The 22,526-nt window shown below is 33.7% G+C and overlaps 1 protein-coding gene across 1 annotated transcript in view; it reads left to right on the forward strand.

Moving 5' to 3' along the window:
- The window catches only part of Tmtc2 (transmembrane O-mannosyltransferase targeting cadherins 2), a 336,278-nt gene that overhangs the window by 278,470 nt on the left and 35,282 nt on the right, over positions 1-22,526 (forward strand). Inside the window, exon 11 of the mRNA XM_090328335.1 lies at positions 9,344-9,407. Coding sequence (XP_090184461.1) covers positions 9,344-9,407 — 64 coding nt within the window. The remainder of the gene's footprint in view (positions 1-9,343; positions 9,408-22,526) is intronic.

The following is a 22,526-nucleotide window of genomic DNA, read 5'->3' on the forward strand; positions in this document are numbered from 1 at the left end:
GAGTGGAGCTATTACACAAAGCGGTAGAGTGGTAGTTTTGAGAAAATAATAATAATAAAAAACCTCAAGAACAGTGCCAGGGCCCTGAGTTCAAGCCCTACAACTGCCTGATAGGAAAGAAAAAGAAAAAGAAAGAAAAGAAAACTGTCTTTCACTTGGACCATACCACTAGCGTTAAAAAAAAATCTATGAAGGAAGTCATACAATGTATAAACAGCTATCATTCAATAGAGAAAATTCTAAGATTAGGTAAGCAGTTTAATGACTGTGAAAGTAAAATTTACTAAGGTGAGTTCATGCCTAGATTTTCTTCATGTTTAAGTCAAGCTTTTCCAGTGTGGACAATTCACGCTTGGTATTTTTTTTCTAATTTTAATTTCAATATTTTAATTTTAATGTTATTTTTCCTCTGTTTTCCATATATTTTTATTGTAATTAATAGAAGGGTTACATTACATTCGCCAGATGGAAGGTGCATTACTTCACATACATTGATACCCTTTCTCATGTCTTGGTCCCCATTTCCCCCCCCACCCCCACCCTCATCTTGTTTTCCCCCCTTTCCTATCCAATTTCAAATAAACAAATACAAATATATCCAATATATCAGAGAACAAAGTGAGATACTGTAACAATATGAGATAACCAAGGGACAGCAAAAGAGATGAGAGATAACAGTACATTAAGGACAATAATCACTCATTATATGGCTTTTGTTTCTATATCCTAGAGGTCCTTTCATTTATCATGCTTGGTATTTTAAGCAGAAATAGGAATTCTAAAAGTGTAATCTGTAGTTCAATGGTCTCACAGGGAGTTTGAGAGTACTACTGTGTGTAGCCAAGACTAATGTGCCCCATCCAACCCTCGCTTGTACTCAACAACATTTATGACCCTGGGTCTCTGTCACAATCACTTGTAGGGATCATGAAATACCCTGTACCTTTAGAAGATCAATCTATTGAGCTCAGTTTGTCTCCCACGTGCTTCTGTTTTATTTTATTTTATTTATTTATATTGTTTTTTTATTATTGATGTACTGTATAGAGGGTTACAGTTACATTCACCAGGTAGTAAGTATATTACTTCTCATACATTGATACTCCTTCTTCCCATGTGCTTCTGAAGTCCAGCTTTCCTCCCTCCCTACCTCCCTTTCCTCCTTTTTTATTGGTAGCATTGGGGTTTAGACTCAGGCTATCATACTTGCTAGACAAGTATTCTACCACTCATTCCATTCTACCCAACCTTTGTTATATGTCAGTTAAATTTTGAGATAAAGTCTCATTTTCTGCCTTTATACTACTTCCCGCTATACTGTACTTTTCTGTGTCCCTAGATTATGATCCTCTACCATAGCATATAACTGATTTCAATGGTGTTTTTTGTTTTATTTATTTATTTATTTATTTATTTATTTATTTTTGTCCTGAGCTGGCCTCAAACCGATATCTGCCTCCCTAGTTAGGATTTCAGGCAGGAGCCAGTATATCCATCACTGAATTCCATTATAGAGAAGGCATATGATGGGTGGACTTCAGTTTTGTGTTGCAAGAGAGTTAAAGACTAAAGAATTTTGGCCTTCTATTTAGGATGTGAATGTGGACTAATTATAACCATGTTTTCAGGGATGGTGATTATAGATGTGGAGTGATCTCCCATAATCAATGTGGAGTATACATGGTGCCACTGATTGTGAGTTACTTAAGAAGTAAAACATACTTCCAGCTGAGACCATTTTTTTTGAAGAAACAGATTGGTTATCATGAACAAAAAGTACCAAAGGAATTTAAAATGTTAGAACTCAGTAAAGTCAGGTCTATACATTTGTCAAAGGAAAGCATTGAATCAATTATTCTGTTTGAACATTGTATGGGAAGGAGTTACTCATTTTTTTCTTCCTTCCAGAACTAGAAGATAGGGTGATAACATGAATATATTTTATACCTGACAGGAAGTCAAAAGTAATAATTAACTAATCTTACCTTATTTGAAGGATCTGAAGGAAGAGTTTTCATTGCTGTTTATAATTCACTTCCTGGGTCAGGGCTAAAAATGACATTTATTCAAGTATCTTCTGTCTTTCTGACATTATAGTTTGAATTTTGCTTTTGTTACCCTTAGTTCTCATTGCACTCTGGTGTAGACACTGATATTCCCGTTTTGTAGGTAGGAACATGAGGCTTACATAGTCAGTAAAACTAGGATCTAAATGTGATGTGTTCTGGCCAAGTTAGATACCATTTTCTTTGTGTTACATTGGCTCCCCCTGTCTTTATCAGTGTGGGAGTACCCAGAAATTATGATTCCTCCAGCTTTTCAAGGAAAAAGTTTTTATAGAGTATAATAATAGATTGTCAGATGTATAAATCAATAGCAATACATATATAGTATTATTAAGTCATTTTTATGGTAAATTTCAGTAAAATAGATTCGTGAATTACTAGTCATTGGAGAAACAACTCAGGGATTATTTTCTCAGAAGTATATATGCATTTTTAGGAATGTCATCATGGCATAGTATGTCAGGTGTGTTACAGAGTTGAGAGAAGTGTGTGTGTTTTTTTCTTTTTAAGGCATAAAAATACAGCAATCAGCACTTCCATATTTAAGAAAAGAAAAATTGCAACCTTATCCAGTTTCCATTGCTTTTCTGGTTTTTAGAAAACAGTGAATATATCAGAAATAATCATTATCTTTCCATTTGTATACTCAAGTAGCACCCATAATTTTTTACATAAACAGAATTTAGAAATGCTAGTTTCTTTATAAATTCTTCTAGAAGTAACACAAAATTTAAATCTTTTAGAAAGAGTGCTTTCTGAAAGTACAGCTCTATGTTTTATGTGAGTATCTTCATGATACATCTATATATATAGACAGACACAAACACACACACGCACACACACACACACAACACACACAGTTGGCCTTCAGTATTCCTGAGTTCTGAATCGATGCATGCAAACTAAAGAAGATCAAAAATGTTGGTGGGGGTGTGCTTGGATATAGCTCAGTGGTGGAGTGTCTATCTAGTATGTATGAGATCCTGGGTTCAATTCCCACCTCTCCCCCCTCAAGGAAAAAAAAATAATGCAGGCCTGGAGTTTGGCCTGCATATTTCTGTATCTGGAAGGGGAAGGATGTTCTAAAATACAATTCTGCTAGGACAGCAAGGAACAATTCAATCTCTAAGGCCCCCTAGGCTAAGATTTTGTCTTTTAACATTTTTTAAATAACTAAAAACCACTGAAAAGTCACTCAATTTTTCTAATTACAAATTCTATTTTACTGCCAAATTTTGCTCAGGAGAATCTTATTTCAAGCACGTTATAATCAATTGTTAGATTTTTAATAAAAGTGAGTGGCAAAAGAGGTGTATCCCAACCCAATGCCTCTTCGATGTTAATGTGTGAGCAAATCAGCTGGATACTTAAGCAAAATACACATTTTAACTTTGTGTGTATGAGTTAGTATTTGAAGTTGTACAATTGTAACTTGTGAAGGTGATGTTTATGATGCTCATTTTTAGTTTCCTCACTCTAAACTGATTTTATTCTGTCTCTTGTCTTTTCATCCCTTTCCACTCCCTGAAATGGTTTCTTGTGTATGTCTATAACACGTAATATTGCTAACACATTTGCGCCCTTTCAGTTTTTCCCCAACATTTATCTTTCTGTTGTCTCTCTAGATAAAGGATTAATTCTGTCCCCAGCAGTCCATGAAATGTTTGAAGCAAAGAAAAAATGGGTGTGAACTCAAATTCCTGATTTGTAGGAAATTTTTTATTCAGAGGGACCTTAAAAAAAATCAAATCATTAGCATTGTTTTTACCATCATTACATATTTCCTTATTGACACAGCTCCTCTTCACTTCTCTAATACTTGCCTTTAGAACTGAGTCAAATATCAATAGTTTTTAAAGTCATTTTTTGATATTTCAGCAAGATGCTTTCATCTAAGAAAGCCCAAAATGTGTTAATAATCTGTTACATGAGTACCACTGTGAGAGCTTTATCTGCTCCATTTCTTTTATATATATATATATGTACAATTCTGGTTTCCTATGTTAAAATTGTCCATCTGTTCTGATGACATTTATGTAAGTTTTGCTCCTACTCCTACTCTGCTGATCACCAAATAGAATCACTGTTTAGTGCTGCTTTGAGCAACTTAAAGATGAACATTAGTCAAGAAGCTCGAAGGAATTCAGGAAAATAAGCCAATTTTGATGTTTGTATTACTTGAGCAACCATCTCTCCAATTACAAAATAAACTTGTAAGTTGTCCTTAAGAATATATATATATATCTATATATATCTATATATATATATATTAAGTTAAAAAAGTTTTGTGTGGGCTGGGAGTTTTGCCTAGTGGTAGAGTGCTTGCCTAGCATGCTCAAAAAACAGGGTTCGATTCCTTGGTACAACATACATACAAAAAAAGCTGGAAGTGGTGCTGAGGCTCAAGTGGTAGAGCTCTAGCCTTAAGAAAAGGCCAAGCACAATGCTCAAGCCCTGAGTTCAAGTCCAGGACTGGCAAAAAAAATAAATAAAATAAAAAATAAAAAAGTTTCATCAGGGTGATAGACAGTTACATATGTATGGTAGTGAGTACCGTTCTTGTGAAACATCGTTACCCCTCCCGTATTTTTCCTGTCTCTCTCCCTAAACCCCTCCTCCTTCCCGCCCCCATCAAGTTATAAAGTTCATTTGCAACATATTGTCTTGTGAGGAGTGTAGCTTTTTTTTTTTTTTTTTTTGTCAATCTTTCTCTTGAGTTCAGGGCCTGAGCATGGTCCTTGGACTTTCTCAAGGCTTGAGCTCTACCACTTGAGCCTCAGCACCACTTCCAGCTTTTTTCTGTGTATGTGGTACCAAGGAATCGAGCTTGGGTGTTTGTGAACGCTAGGCAAGCACTCTACCACTAGGCCAAACAACCAGCCTGGACTATATCATTTTAAGAGTCAAATTTTAATTCAAAATTGAAAATTCACAGCTATTAATGGTAGCTAGAGTCTTCATTCTATGTGCTAGTGGAGTTTATGAAAATACTTTCAAGGACAAAAAAATCTTCATGTAAGATTTTTCAATCTTTAATTTGGCTATTGTCAATAAATGCCTAAACATATAGTAAATGTGAATGAGTCGTGTGTGTGTGTGTGTGTGTGTGTGTGTGTGTGTGTGTGTGTGTGTGTGGACTTGACCTCAGGGCCTGAGTGTTGTCCCTAAGCTCTTCAGCTCAAGGCTACCACCCTAACCCTGGAGCCACAGCACCACTTCTGGCTTTAGTTTTCTGGTGATTAATTGGAGATAAGAGTCTCACAGACTTTCTGCCTTTAAACAGCAGTCTTCAAAACTCAGCCTCCTGAGTAGCTAGGATTATAGGCATGAGTCACAATGCCTTGCTAAGATGGATGAATCTTTTAATCCGTTTTTTTTTTTTTGAGGATTCTCTGGCCATAAAAGCATTTCCCTCATGGGATTTTGTCATGAGAAATCATTAAAGTGTACACATACAAAAATACATAAAATTGATTATCAATTTCTTTCATATATCTTTTCTAATTGTACTCATGCGTCATAAACATGTTCCAACATGCATTTTTCAATTATAACATAACAAGAGAGGAAATTTCCAGATATGAATTATATAAATATATATTATTTATGGTTTTATATAAAAATGAAATTATGAAGTATGCAAGTGATGGAACAGATGACTTTTGTTAATGATTATGCGTTTCTGATTTGCAACTAAACTTTCCTTGGTAGCAGAAAAAAATGAATGTAAAGACTTTTGAACTCTGTCAACCCAGTCCACTTATTCACTGGGGATTCAAGGTTTGCTTCACAGTCCAGTTCACACGTAGCCTCCAGCTTCTTTCTGTTCCCTTATCTTTTCCCTTCCTGAGTGTCAAAGATAAGTGTGATGTGGAGGAGTGCATTCTGTATCTGTGGGGGTGAGAAGTGGTGAGGAGAAAGGAGCCCTGTCTGACTCTCCCATTCGTATCTTGATGGAATTCTGGTCATATTTTATTCTCTAGATAAGTGACTTAATGTTAAGAGGGAGAAGTTTCCTGGCTGTACTTAGTATAGCATCTGCATAGGAGTGATTTTTCTTGCTCAGCATTTTATTCCTTACTTTGTAAGTTGTTCTGTGGTCCAAACACAAGTTTATCTATATCTGGCCTGGGTAATCCCCTACCAAAACACACCGGTTCCTCTTTAGCTGCATATGTCGTCCATTTGGACATGTGGAATTCTTGAGGCTCCTGTCTCTATCACATATTGACCTCTTAAGAACCAGAAATGGAGAGGAGGCTACCATGTTCAATAAGAAATGTACTTGTTACCTTACTTATGTAACTGTAACCCCTCTGACATCATCCTTGCAATAAAATGAAATTTAATTAAAAGTGAGAGATGGCAGGAATTTTTTTAAAAAAGATCTTATCCTATTTTTCCTTTTTCCTATCTTTAAAATGTGAATAATAATGGCAAGTGTGTATAGTTGTTGTAAATAGTAAATAAAATAAATTACTAAAGAGAATTTATGAAACAATTGTATAAGAAATAACTCATAAAATAGGACTATAGGCATTGCAAAAGAAGTATATATTGGGGCCGGGAGTTTGGCCTAGTGGTTAAAGTGCTTGCCTAGCATGCATGAAGACCCGGGTTTGATTCCTCGGTACCACATATAGAAAAAAAGCCGGATGTGGTGCTAAGGCTCAAGTGGTAGAGCTCTAGCCTTGAGAAAGTCCAAGGACAGTGCTCAGGCCCTGAGCTCAAGCCCTGAGCTCAAGCCCAAGCCCAGGACTGGCAAAAAAAAAAAAAAGTATATATTATCTGCTGGCTTAAATAGGAATATGCTCGTAGTTTGAGGACATGAACTCTGCAGTAAGTCCTTCATAAACTCATTATATATTTGATAGATTTATCTATACAACTAGAAAAATATTTCTAGTTTTCTCATTTGTCACATCTTGATCAGTGAGTCAGTTATATGTGCAATTAAACTTTGTTAAAATATTTTTAGAACTTTTCTAGTAGAAGGGAAGGTGAAATAGCCCTTTCAATAGAAAATGGACATTGGAAAATTCCTCATGAGGTTTCTTTCCTGTCTAGAAAATTGTAAACATTCTAGTCAGGGCTGTGATTCTTTTACCTGAAGTGTTCTACATACTGTCCAAAGTGCCTTCTGGTCAATAAAGAAAATTATTTGTAGAAACAAAATTTTGTATTGAAAATTCACTTTCATGGTTATGACAAAAGAAATACTATATTTTTTCCAATTTCTTTATCATCACCTCTGTATCTAGGTTTGGAAATTAAAACGCTTAAACTATATATTTCCTTTGGGCATTAAAACACACATAAGGTGTCTTCAAAACTAATAACCATTTTTGAGAAAATCCTTTTTTGAAATTGTGTTGTTATGTAATGGATCCCCCAGTTTCTTTTTGGATCCTTATCTACTGTATGAACTGAATGTTCATAAAGATTAAAAGTAGCTCTCCTTTCCATGCTAGGGATCTTATTGGTTGGTCTTGCTTCAAAGTAGGTTGCTTCTTTGTAATATTATGTGACTCTAATGTCTTACCTCCCTGTCTTTCATTTTCCTCTGGAGAAAACCCTTCCAGGGCATGCCCAAATGAATTCTCCTCATCCAGACTGCCAAGTGAATCTGAAGCAAAGCAATTCTATAGTTTGGTAGAGGGAACCTTCATTAATACCCCTGTGAGGGAGTTTTTACTGTTTCATACCAGACGAAAGTACTTTTCTTGACATATTGAAATTGAACTTTAACATTTATGAGAATATAAATTGCAGCAGCACACTGTAATATGTCATGGGTCCAGTAGAGTCTTAGGTCAAGGGTTTTTTACTTTCTTTATAACCTCCATTAAAAATAGCAATGATTCTTACTATTTTTTCTTGAAAAATTAGAAAAATATGTCTTGTCCTCTAGAGACACCTTATCTTTGGTTATTCCTATAATTTATATGGTTGCATGGGGTATGTCTTTATGGGTTTTATTTGGCTTCACTAAAGTGAAAATTCAATTTTGTGCATGTGGCTAGTTAGTCTTTTCTTTTAAAATGTAAATGTGGTTTTCTAGTTGAAAAAAATCATATTTGTGTTCTTTTTACTCCAAGTTTCTCTGACACTTCCTTGTCCCCAACACTTGCTAACATCACAGCTTTAACCATTTTAAAGGCAGGCCCTGAGCCAGCAACTACGATTATCATATCACACTCATACATATACGTCATCTGAAATTGAATTATACACTTGTAGCATTTCCTCTTTAGTCCTCAGATACTCTCACTAGATTCCTGATCATCTTGCAAGAGATTTATATCTGTTATCTGTTTTCTGTGAAGATCTTCTGAAGCAAAGTTAGAAAAAAAATGAAAAAGGACTCATAGTATTCCAACAAGTAGTTGACTGGGCTTTCTCAGCACCTGACAAATGCCAGAATTCTTTTGTTAACACGTTGGCCGAACATAGTCTTCATGATGAAGTTCAATAACAGGCAGCACAAAAGGGTTGCTACAAAACTTGATGTGCATCTTGTTTACATAAGTCAACTGCTCCATTTCTGGGGTTTAGCTCTAAGCAAGAAAACACATGGCATGCTTGAAACCTGGAGAAACTAAAGAATCCACTATCAACTAGAAGAAGAATCAACAGAAAACAAAGAACCCCAGTGGTGTAGAAGTGGCATTACTATTGCAATTATTTACAGGAAAATTCTGATCTATGGAGCTCTGTTGCTTTCATCGCTGTTAGTGAAATATATTTATCATTATATGTATTCAAATATGGAAATGTTAAATGTAAATATATATGGATATTAATATAAAACTGCTGAGTGGAAAAGTTCCCCCTGAAATCAGAAAGAAATGACTTTCCAGATATCAAACAATTTTTTAAACCCTGAAAACACACAATTTTCCTAAATAGCCCACTAAATATTAATCTTGACAAGCAACTTTTAAAATGTCACTTTTTTCCGACCTATTATATTGAAACTAGCAAATTTCAACATATCATTTGGATTAATTTGAGATATGGGAATAACAATCTAATTGTTAATATGTAAATTTAAAATATTTATACCTACTGAATAGGATTATGCTGAGATGCTGTTAATAATTCTTTAAAATAGAAGTAATGCATTGCTAACAACTATTCAGTGTTCTATATATGCAATATGCTATTTGATTGATGTGGTGGTTACTTATTTAAGGCTAATATTTTGCAGTATAATGATTCTGTTTGCCTATTGCCAAATTGAAAATAAATAACATAGATTTGTTTTCCTATAACAGGCAGGCTAGTCTCAATGAAGCAGCTGAGAAATATTATGACTTGGCAGCAAGACTGAGGCCTAACGTAAGTACCTGTTAATGATAAGCATTGTTGAGAAGAGAAAGGTTGGATTTAATAGTTTGAGGTTATAGACATCATGATAGAATTTTTTTTATTTCTTCTTATTTGATTTTGAATACCCACTACAGAATGGGTGTAAAACATAAAATTTACAATTCTTAGGCTTCTTTCTTTTCTCAGAGGTAAAATTACCATTTGCTAGCCTGTGTTAAATATCATAACTTTTATTGCTGGAATGTATGTTTTAGCGCTGCTAAATACTTTGATTTAAATGAATTTTAAGATGAGCTCCTTGAAAACTAGTGTGTGTTGTTGCATTGTTTCCTTTTCACCTCCAACAAAATCTTGATCTACTTGCCTCATTCCTCCTCTTCAATCCCCTTGCTAATGAACTGCTTTTCAACTTGATCAATAATATTTGGTTACAAGTTTCCCCCGAGTGGTCAAACTTCCATAAAATAAGATGAATATATCTTAGATCATTACTCTGGAAATAAAATGCCTGTTTATGAGAAAATCAGAACTGATTCTGTGGCAATTTCTTAAGCATCACTGTATTCCATTGGGTTTAATTTATTCTTGTGTACATTCTGTATTGCTCTCCAGCACAAAACCCTCTTACCTGCTCACCAGATCTGTGCTATATATTGTGAGATTTGATTTCGAAATAGTAATGAAAGTTTGTTTGAGAAATACATACCAACAAGGAAATCAGTCTTGTTATTTTATAATACCTCATCTATTGGGCAGGTGTCTCTTCTGCTTTGTGATGAGATGGAGGGATTTCGTACCCTGAAACAAATAAATTCAACAAAATCAACTACTTGAAACAGAGTATGACAATTCCCAGAGATATACGAAATCTTTTAAAAACACAAAAGTGAGGATTAGTGCTCCCTGAAATGACCTACATGGGAAATACCTTTTTTTTATTTCCATAAGATTTATTACAGTACATTTAGCTCTAAATCTAAACACTCCCAATTTTTTTTTTAAAGGAAGAAGTGAAAGTAATAGATTTGGTGTTCTCCCTTTGACAAAACAGCAAGTATACAAATTTAAGTTTTACATGACAAAAGAATAATCAAAAAGAAGACTCAAAGAAACTGGGAAAGCTATTTTAATGGCCAATTGTGCATAAATGCTATTCAAAGTTAAAAATATATTTTGGAGTGACAATAAATTAAGAGGAACTTAAAGTCTACTTTCCTGAGCTCTCCTCTGTGTCCTTGTTGTCAGAGATAAAAGTGAGGAAGAGCTTAAGGACTGTCTCAGAGGAGAAAGGAAGAAGAAAGTTACCATTCCACATCTCTGGTGGTCTCAATTTCCTGCTGCTAAAATTCTCGGCATTCTTAGGTATCATATATTCAGTGACACTTCTGAGCCCATTAGTGTTAGTTATGTTTCAAGAGTTGATGAGCTGTTTGCAGCAGAAGAAAATAGTAATGGTCATGATAAAAGGTATGACCACTAGAATATTATCGGATACTTGCTGTGTATCACACACTTTACATCAAGTGAATGTCTCACCCATCTCCCATAACTCACAGATATTTTTGTGCTCATCATACTGAATTTTAGAAAAGTGAATAAGTCACGCAGCAACACGACTTTTGCAACTATATGAAGTCACATTGTTGGCTTGACTATCATGAGTATAACAGAAAGCTTGATGGAAAAATAAGTGATTCATAAAGAGGAAATACAATCAATATAAGCTAGGAATGTGAGAAACCAAAATAAGTGTCTGTTCTTGCATTTTCTTAGTAAATATTTACTAAGTACCAGACACTGGATATACAACATTGAATGAAATTGTTATGAGTGTCTGTGAATTTATAATCTGACCTAAAGCAAATAAATAAAAGTGCCTTGTATTTCAATGGTGAATGACTTGGAGAAAAATGAAGCAAAGGAAGGGGTTTAGGAAATGCAGGAGGTACATCTTTGTAAATGCTTAAGGTGGGCACATTGGTGTAGTGTAGATGATAAAAAGATTGAAGTTGATGTCTTAAACTCGGTATTGCAGTTTTATTGAAGGCAGAAATTAGAGATTTTGTTTTTATTTTTTCCGATCCCATTATATTGATTAATGTATTAAGTATGCGTAATGTATGGTAATTAATTTTAACCTTTGTTCATCAAGTATGGGTTATTTTGGTGTCTCTTTAATGTTTGTTATGCAACTAAATGAAAGTCGTCAGCTCAATATAATGGATTAATAAGTAAACTGCTATGTGCCTTACTCTAAAAATTAAAAAGGCATGCATACACCACAGGGTGCAGCCTGACTTATGAACAATAAACCAAATCATAAAATCAATGTTTAATCTTAATCCAAAGCTATTTTCTTTACCTAGGATCCCAATATATTCCCTCATAAATATGCTACAGATTATATTTGAAAATGCATTATTTAAAATGATACTTTCTGTATCTGACACCAATAAATATCTTATGGAGTTGGATAGACTATAAATAAAGTTCATATTTAACAATCAGTGAATAATGTTATATTTAGTGGAACAACAGATGTGTTTTTAATCAATCTGTTTTATAATTGTTTTTTTTTTATTTTCAGTTCATATTGTAGCTAAATAAAGTATCAGTAAAGGCAAAATAATGCTTTAGGTAGATCAAATTAATAACCCAAAGTTGTATCATGAATTTTTATTACAAAGCTGAGAACCAACTAAATGATAGACTATCATATAATAGGGTTATGCATTTGATCTGAATTAAAGCAACCACTTTCAATATATTTCACTGCTTGTTCTCTTTGTTCTTGAAACCATTCTTTGTTATTTCTTTGCCACAACTGAAATTTCTGTCATATGCTTATACAAAAGCAAAAAAAATCTTTGCGCACATTCCCTTCTAAATAGTTTCACTGTGTTTTTTGCACTTTCTCATGATTTTTCACTCTTGTTTTTCATAGGACATTCTCTGCTCTCAGCCGTAATGATTCTATAACTGTTCCGGTGTTGTTTGGGGTTAAAGGAGCTCTGACAGTCTTTTAGCAGTACACCTGTTAGGTCACAGCTGTACTAACTGAAAGACATGGCTGAAACTTCTGTACACTAGCATACATAACTGTCATATCAAGAAGATCAGCATTCATGTATGGGATATGGTGCTTCCTCAATAAAGTACTGATTCCATTTCTTCAAAATGTTTCATATTGCATTTATTATCTCGAGTCTGCAAAAGAATCTAGTATTCTACTTTGAAATTTATCCAATTAATTTACTCTGAATTAATTAAATTTTTCAATTATTTTACATAGAAAAATTGCACTGATCAAATACTTAGATACAAATTCGAAATTATTCATTGTAGTTATTTTTAGATTTTTGTATTGATTTTTAACAATTTATCATATACTGAAGTAAGTAGAACAATGTGTTTTGATTTTCAGTACATAGTCAAGGTAGATTTATAAAATGATCACTGTCTAATTTTTAAAAGATCTTACTGATTTGATTTTGTGGAGTATTGCTTTAAGACTGGGATTATTTTATATTACAACATACTGCTAAAGGTAAAAACCTTCATACAAAACTGTTTTTTTCCAAAACTGAATTTTCAGATGTGCTAATTTTATGGTCTTTTTTTTCATTTTGTCTTTGTACAGACAATTTTTCTCCATTTTCGCCTCTCACTTTAGACACTTAAAAGTACTGACTCCTCAGGACTAGATGAACACTTAAATCAAACTGCCTTGTTTCATGTCGGAATTAAGGCCACTTCAACAACCACCTACTAATTTTTAGGTTTCTTTTCAATGTGGAAGAATAATAAATTTGCATAATGCAAGGTCACTTGTTTTTATGTAACTTTTTATCAACGTTGAATTCAGAAGACCATAGTAATCAATTATCAGATCTTGAGCTATTCTGGATATGTTTTTTTTTTTTTGGTTGATCTCATTCAACTTATTTTTTTTAAGTAGTTACATCTTTATATATTGCAGACTCAAAGCCAAGTGCAGTAGGATTTCAACGTTATGAAAAATTAACTTTGAGAAAGACATAATTTAGTATGGGGAAGGAGGGGAGGAAATGATTTGTAAATCCCAGTCCTCACACATCAGGGCGATAAATTATGCTATCTATCTACTAAGGGCTTTGTGAGCGATCTAAGCTGGGTGCTAGCAAAGTGCACAGGGGAAATTGCTTTCAGCTGGACTTTTGTGCAAAGGCACTGAGTCACAGATGGCAAGCTTAAAGAAGTTTGAAATGATAGAATATTTGTATGTGAAGATTTTAGCAGGAGGGAGAGAGGAAGGATTTGGCAGGTGGAGGGCCTAAGCATAAATAAGAGCAGGGGAAAGGATTTGGGAAGATTGACTGGAAACTGCCCTAAAACAAGATGAAAGGTATTGAAGAGTACACTGACGATTAGAACTTTGCATTGCAGATTTTCATTAAGTCTGATGGCATAACACAACTAGAGTGTTGGGATGGCCATTGTGAGGAAGCAGTGAAAATTGTATATTGTGTTCAGGAAGTAGAAACAATAGCTTTGGGTAAACCAAACGTGCTATTATGACTTTATGGACAAAGGGAGTAGAAAGCAAAATTATAGATACAGAATGGAATAGAAAATAACACATAGGAAAAATAGGACAGTTGTTATTTGACACGTTATTAGATGATTACCATAAGTTTGCTTTCAAGTTTTGAATTTAGGTAGATTTGAAAAATGAAATATTGTTGAAGTATGTGCTTACCTCAAGAAGAAACTCTTAAATCTGGACTTGGCAAATATGGAATAGAAAAGTAGGCTATCTTTTCTAATTGTCTTCTGGGACCTTTCTGTCAGGAAGCAGGATAAGGACATGACAGGCTACTGAAGAAAGTTACTAATAGAAATTCAGTGAGTATGGTTTCAGTGAAAGTAAAGTTTGCCTGATGAAGTTCAGAGATCCAGGATTCGGTGTGTAGATATTTAGGATGGTTGTAGGCTCAATGGTTTCCCTCATTTGTCATAATCAGTAGAAACCTTGGGCTCTCCTAGCAGAGATTTGCAATAGAGCAAAACCTTGATACAAAAGGCCATATAGTAGGACGCTAAATGAAAGGATCTCTAGGAGATAGAAACATAAGCCATATAATGAATGATTGTATTTCTTAAGGTACTGTGTTATCTCTCATCTCTTTTGCTGTCCCTTGGTTATCTCATATTGTTACAGTATCTCACTTTATTACCTGATATATCGGATATATTTGTATTTGGTTATTTGAAATTGGATAGGGAAGGGGGAAAACAAGATGAGGGATAGGGGTGTGGGGGAGGGAAATGGGGACCAAGACATGTGAAAGGTTATCAATGTATGGGAATTAATGCACCATCTATCTAGCAAATATCATGTAACCCTTCTATTAATTACAATAAAAAATGTATGAAAAAAAAAGAAATTCAGTGAGTAAGAGCATCAAGTGACTGGACAAATGAGACAACAGAGCACATCTCAAACTCATGGAGAATTTTAATTGTAAAATGCAGGATTGTGAAATCACCAAGACTGTGTCAGGACAAAAGACTCAAAGTTGATAAGTAGTAAACACATCTACTGAAAGGTTAATGAAAATCAGAAATGAGAGGTCTCATTGACTTCAAAAAGCAAGATGACATAGGTGGTTTTCAGGGACACCTTCTTACACTAGGGATGTTAGATGTTTCCAGTGGTTAAGAAAATGGATACTTAAAAATAACATGGGTAAAAGTTATTCTGTACAGAAATGAGGATGTAAGAGAAAGACAAAGGACAGTAAAAAAGATTGTGTATGTTTATTTAATGCTTAAGATTTAATGAGAGGTGCCTGTGATTGTATATCAGACTGAAAATGAGTCCAAATAAAAATAAAAGCAGATAAATAAAATATCTAAAATCTTAAAGATTTGGTTTCTCACAGACTGAAGAAGAAAAAGATGTCTATGGCTCTATAGGGAAGAAAACTAAAACTAGATATAATAGAAGATAAGCTTAGTTAAGTATGGAAGGTAAAAGCTTGGTAAATTATTTCCAGTGTCATCACTGGGTTAGCTGCTAATCTTGTGAAAAAGACAGACTATGAGGTATGAAATTATGGATATTCTGCAGTGCACAATGTGTAATATTTTACACAGGTGTTGGTACCTACATGTTAGAAACAAATACCAAGTGAAGCCCATTTGTTTATGAGATACAGAATTAGGCTATTATATTATTTCTCTCTGTGAAGTTTTGAAATCACTGGTCTATTATATTTCTAGTTTTGATACACTGTTCTGATTTATGAGCTAGATGTTTTTCTTATATCTCACATTTCCCATCTGTATAGTAGTCTAAAAGTATTCTATTTGTGTACTCTCTGAAGGGAAATGTATTCCTAGGATCATTTAATAGTCTTCATGTGTGCATTTTACCTTTCCTACAGTCATTTAAAATATAAATAATATTAGAGCATTATTATAAAATCAAGATCAGTGCTGTATATTTGTTCCCTTTGGTAATGATGTTATGTCAAAAGAACAAATCAAGAAATATGCAAAGAAAAAAAATTCAAAGAAATGCCCTCACTATTACTAAAGTGCAGCTGAGCATGATAATGTGCATTCTACAATATATGACTTCTGATTTAGACTCCCTTTCTTATGGTATGCATGGTTGTAGGAAAATGATTGCGGAGCAAAAACATCTGCCAACAGTAGAATCTGGAGAGAAATAGTAGAGAATAAATTTTCAGATTTTTCTATAGAAAAATAAAATACCTTGGGAACATAATTTTTTCTGATGGTAAATGTATTCATCATAATTAGAACAAGAAACTGAAATTAAGTTAAACTGGACAGATTCATATTTTACCATATAAGGGATTTTTAAAAGAGAAAACTATTGAGATCATCATTTTGTTGGGGGAAAATGACAGAGTTAATAATAATTTGTCTGGGAAGCAGTTAAGCCATATTTTGCTTGTAAATGCAGGAGGAACCATATGGCTCACTCAAACCTTTCCACAAGCTTCTGTGATGTGGGAAAATTACATACCACATGTCTTTTGGACTTTTGTGTATTAATAATATATGGATCCCCAAATCACTAGGTGGAATTTATGAAGAAAATGTGTTTCCATACTGCATATGTATCTCCCATTCTTCCTACAGTTTTATTTTTTTCAGTTTCAAACACATCTGTACCTTTTTTTTATTTAAAAAATGGAGCAAAAGTTAAGTTGACAAACTGAGAAAAATCAGGTTCCAATCAAGCGAGAACTTATTATTTTTCCTCTGTATTTTATTTAGTGGTATGAAAAATCGACAAAGATAATACTCTAATTGGGTCTTTGAACTTACATTTATTTGCAGTCACCCAAATTTAGCCACCAAAGTCTTAGTTCTACTTTCATCCATAAGTAGGTTTCATAAAATTCATACCAAATAGAAAGTTGATGCTAAGGAGAAATCAAATATTGAATTCTTGTTTCATTTCAACAAGATAAAGGCTTATTTCTCTGTGATCATCAGTATGCCAGGAATAAATTTAATCTCATCCATATTTGTCTCCAAACTCCTCACCACTGTAGAATTCTTTTCTAAATAATTTACATGCTGCCCTACTTTTCTTATAACAAATCGAAAGTCTGGTTTCTGGTGCATTCTCTTCTGCTTACATTTTAGTTGCTTTGTGTTTTACTCTATTTTGAAAATGTTTGGCAAACTAGACAAACTTGCATTTCTGAAGTGGTTACTGTGTTTCTTCTGTTTATCTGATGTTCTGAGTCTCAGGCATAGAAGACAAGGATGGTTAGAACAGCCCATTTGTTTACTGTTACTGTGGGCAAATGGCAGCCCCAATTGGGGCAGGAGATTTGGGCTGAATTATGCTAAATTTTCATTTCTTCTACCCTCTGAGTATTATTGTGTATCACAGTCCACATGAAATCTCTTAAAACATTATTTTAAATTTATATATATATGCATATGAGTTTATGAAATCTCTTAAAAACATTGCTTTAAATATATATATATATATGCATATGAGTGTATGTGTGTTGGTAGACTCAGAAGAAAAGATCTGAGGAGGTAGGAACTATGGGTAGACTCTTTAGTGGCTCTTGGTTATGAGAGAAATCATGGCAGTGTTGAAAAATAAGGAACCTCAAAATCATTGGGAAAATTCACTTGATTATATTCTCCGATTTCTAGCATGTTTATTTGGACTCACAATGTGTTTGTTGGGCGTGCTCTTTGTATAGAGTTAAAGCTGTAAGCTGTAGTGGTTTGAACTGTGAGACCACACACTAATATTCCTTGTAGTCTCTTCACCAGAAAAGTCAATTCCTAGTTCCTTTGAAAATTCAACAGTTGTAATCACACTGACCACATTCCTACCTGGAGGATACAGGCAGAAGACTGAAAGCCACCTGCACAGGTCCCGCTCCTTCCCAGCCCACTCGCCACATGCCTTGCAAACGTTTGCTTATTTCCCACTGTTTTTATACTCCTGTAAATATTTATGCTTTTGTGATAGAGCTCGCAGAGCCTTCTCCTCCAACCCCCACCTCAAAACACACACTGAAAGGGTAAAAGAAAACTTCTTACAATATCTCTTCTCCCAGAAGAAATCACCCAGTACCATCTCTTCTTCTGTATCTTTGCCTTTCTTCTGCTAATTCTCTTTGTTATATATTTATACCCTAGTTTATGCTTCCAGTTTTAGGATACACCATATCCTAAAAGAAAGCTTGGGTAGATCCTGCAAAATTAAAAGTCCAATATTAAAGAGTGGGTAAAAAACCCTACATTCTAACACATTTTTTTTTTGCCAGTCCTGGGCTTGATCTCAGGGCCTGAGCACTGTCCTTGGACTTTCTCAAGGCTAGAGCTCTACCACTTGAGCCTCAGCACCACTTCCGGCTTTTTTCTATATGTGGTACTAAGGAATTGAGCCCGGGTCTTCATGCATGCTAGGCAAGCACTTTAACCACTAGGCCAAACTCCTGGCCCCATTCTAACACATTTTAAAGCAGATAGGAAGATTCTATCTTTATTAATACAATTAATACAAAAATAATGATCTCATAGGGTTTTTAATATATGTATGTGTGCATGACGTGCTGTGATTTTTACTTACTTTCCTATTCCTCCTAATGGTCTCCTCCCTTTTTTCCTAGACAGCAATCCTCCTTTCATTTTTAGTATAGATTTCATATATGAAAGAGAAAACATAGCATATTTGTCTGATTTATTTTGTTTAACATGATACTTTCCAGTTCCATATATTTTCTTGTAAAGAATATGATTTTATTTTTTATGGATGAATAATACTCCATTGTCTATACACTTACCACATTTTCTTTATCGTGTCCTCTGCTGATATACACCTGGAAGGACTCCATAACTTAGCTACGGTGAACGATATAGTATGTTAATGATAGGTGTAAAACTATGATTTTTTATGTTTAGTTTAGTGGAAGGAAGACTTCATTTAAAACTGTTGTAATAGGCATCAAGTCTTTTGTATTAGAAAACTCTAGCTTAGTTCTAAATATAGCATGACCGACCCCTGGGGATTTACAGTGACAAGGTCCAAGAAATACTGTTCCAAAATATGCTAATTTGACATACTGAAATGGTTAAGCTAAAGAAGCTTGAGAAAATGCATGTCAGAAAGGACTTTTTTTAAGCAGGAGTGGCCAGCTCTATTATTTAAAAGTAGTTGTACAAAGGGGTTCCAATTGAACATGTCAGTTTATAAGTATATTGCTTCTTAATCAGTGTCACCTTTTAGGAAATATTTTTTGACCTTTATTTGAAGTAGACTATCAGCCCTCAGGTGAGAGCTGCATTCCTTGTAGATAAAGTAACACCTTTATTCCAGAAATGAGGAAGGAAGGAATCACCTGACCTCCTCCTCTCAGTTTAAATTCTCTTTTTCTATCATGTTTCTCACACTCTTCACTCTTTCTCAGACCTGCAAATAACAACACTGAGTTTTTTTTTATTGGTTACCTTCATTGCTCTGTGAAGGCTCCAATATCATATCATACAACAAAACAAGGTCATGGAAGTTCGAAGGAACAAACCTGCTAGGGAGGTGAAGGAGAAAAGGGCAGTGAATGAATGGGAATTGATCCTCATAGGCAAATTATATTTTTTCTTCCATCGGGATCTCAGGCCAATGAATTATAATAACTTGAGAATAGGAAATGTTTAGAAAATATTACATATACTAGGATTGTTTTAAAAAATAACTGAACAGGATTATTGCTGATAGAAAGGCAGACAGACATATCTAGGGATGAGAATTCTTAAGACATCATGAAATATGATATAACTGGATCAAGCAGAGTGGAGCCAAAGCTTAAAGGAGACCAAAGAGAGCAGGGAAGAGCCCGTGTGTTATCAAGGACAATGTGTCCTCTTAGATGATTATTCTCCAAGTCTTCAGGGTTATGTTAAATTTCTTGTCATTCAGAAAACCTAAATAGCAACAGTTTCTATTTTATTACTTGAGAAGGATTTGATTAATAATATGTTTGCAACATTCTTCAAAAACTGAGAAGAGCTACTTTTTTATGGTTTGTTTTATGAAAACCATAACATGTATGTAACACCAAATGCCTATGCTTTCCTTATTTATCAAGTATATTTCAATGGCAGATGCTGCACGATGGTAAAAATACAGAATTAAAACTGTAGAGAATCAAGTTGCTTAAATATTGGACATTTTACAAACGATTTTCCCATCCTATGTGGTTTTCATGTCTATTTTTGCCCTACTTTCTTAAATGATCTCTGCTAAGAATAACTCATCGAAAAGGAGCTTTTCAACATATGCACATTTCCTTTTTGAAGTATAAATGGCAAGTTATAAAGAGCAAATGTGCTGCCATTCGAGATGTTCAGACAAGAAAGAATTTGAAATGGTCACTTAATCACTAAATTGGCTTCATTTCAAAAGTAACTTGCTTAGCTTAGGAATGCTGAATTTTATAGAGTAAGGCAATTTTCAAGAGATATGTTGGGATGATGTACCAAATAATACACGTGAGCTTCTTTCAATCATTCCTAACTACCAAAATTAATTACTAAAATCATAGGAAGAGATGATCAACCTTGCTTTTGATAGTGTGAGATTACAGGCCTCAGCAAGTCTGCAATGAATAGAGGAAAAATAATTATAGCTACTTACTCCATCCATTACTGTTCCTTTTCATCCAGTTAAGTTACTTTATAACATCTATATTGACTACCTAAGGCTTTAATCATGAGATAGATGTGCTTACCTAGTATTTTGTCTTAAATTTCATGTGTTTCTATACAGACTTTGCTAACAATCCTAAAAACAAACATGAAAATGCTTACTACAAACTAATTCAATTTAAGACTAAGTATTTCTTTTAAATATGCAGTAAGTTTAACAGTATAGTTTCAGAAATTATTGTTTATTTACCCCTTTATAAAATCAGGATTCAATTGTCTTTTCTCAAGAAGTTACAATATTGTTTTTTATAGTCACCAGTTTCATCTACTGCAGTTGCTTATGCTCCAACCAAAAATTGCTATCAGTCTATCAGCAATTTAGACAGAACCACAACCAGAAACAATCCCTCATATACATAGATACTTCATTAGGATGATATGCTGCTATGATGACATTTAGAATAATGAAAATGTGCATTTGGTAGTTAATTATTTATTTTGCACATAGTAGAAATGTAAAGAGACTTAAATATATATTTTGCCTCTACTTACATAACAAAGCCTTATTCATAGGCATCTATTTCAATTCATCAATTTTATATAGGAAAAGAGATGCCTATTTTAGAATCCTAGTTTCTTACCTGTACTGAGTCATTGTCCTCTATATTACTGTCTCATTTTTAAAGTTTGCTTAGGCTACATCGAAAATAATAAAATCCTTAAGTCATGAAGAAAAAATTGTGTTGCTACCCAAAGAGGATTGTATACTTTAATTAGTCTTGGGAATCTATTGGAAACATCTGTAAATGCTTAGTTTTTCTTTTATTGTGTAATATAACATTATCATCTTATTTTCCAGTATGCTAATTGATACATAATTCCCAAACATTTCCTATAGCCAGAGAGCTTTTATATAAACCGTTAATAAAGAACAGATGATGGATTGTACCCAGTAAAGTATAGTACCATATCATTTCTTTAACTCTATTATTGTTAGATTTGGATTTGTGTAAACTGTGTATACTCACTGGTTTAAAAGGGAAGATTCACCAAAACTAAAATAATAACATTGAGAAGGTTAATTAGACATTATGCTTTATTGACAGTACTACAGTTCTACATGTCTTCATGAATATATTATATGAACTTTTACCCAATTTTATTTATCTTAATATAGTATATTCTTAGGCAACAGAAAATAATATTTTTTCTTTCATATATTTTTATTATAATTAATAGAAGGGTTACATTATATTCACCAGATAGAAGGTGCATTAATTCACATACATTGATATCCTTTTTATGGGGACCAAGACATGAAAATAATATTTTTTAAATTTAAGGAATGTCAGCCTAAAGGCATTTGTACTATGCAAACTTTAAAATTTCTCAGTCAGTCAGTTGTCTTGGTGCATGTGTGGAATTCTCATGTAAAACTATCTACCAAAAATTTACTAGCCAAGAATTGAAATTTAGGACCAGTTTGTTTTTAAAATGCCATGGGTCATATGGTCTAGGCTATTTATGTATTAATCATTATTTAGAGATGCACTATTTATCAAAATTAGCAAGCATTTGAAATTAATTCAGTCTCTGGAACAAATGTCTGTATTCATATAGGAGCCTATATCTGATGTATAAGAATTCAAATATCCTTGAAATATAAATAAAACAACAGATTTCATGTTTTTCTTTCCCTAAGTTATAAAAATAACCTACTTAGAAATTTGCTCGATTAATCATAGGTGTTTAAACTGTTTTGATGAAATTACATTAGCAATTACAGCAAAATCATTTCATTAGTAATTCAGACTTGATGATACTTTTACTTTTTACCAGTACTCTTTATGGTCTTAGTCATTCCCTCATATGAGTAAATGGAAAACTCCAAATATATAGTAGGAGCTATAACATGAAGGTGTCATACAAATC

The sequence above is a fragment of the Megascapheus bottae genome, chromosome 2, assembly GCF_031878675.1.
Source record: "Megascapheus bottae isolate mThoBot1 chromosome 2, mThoBot2.hap1, whole genome shotgun sequence".
In the NCBI taxonomy this organism is placed as follows: domain Eukaryota; kingdom Metazoa; phylum Chordata; class Mammalia; order Rodentia; family Geomyidae; genus Megascapheus; species Megascapheus bottae.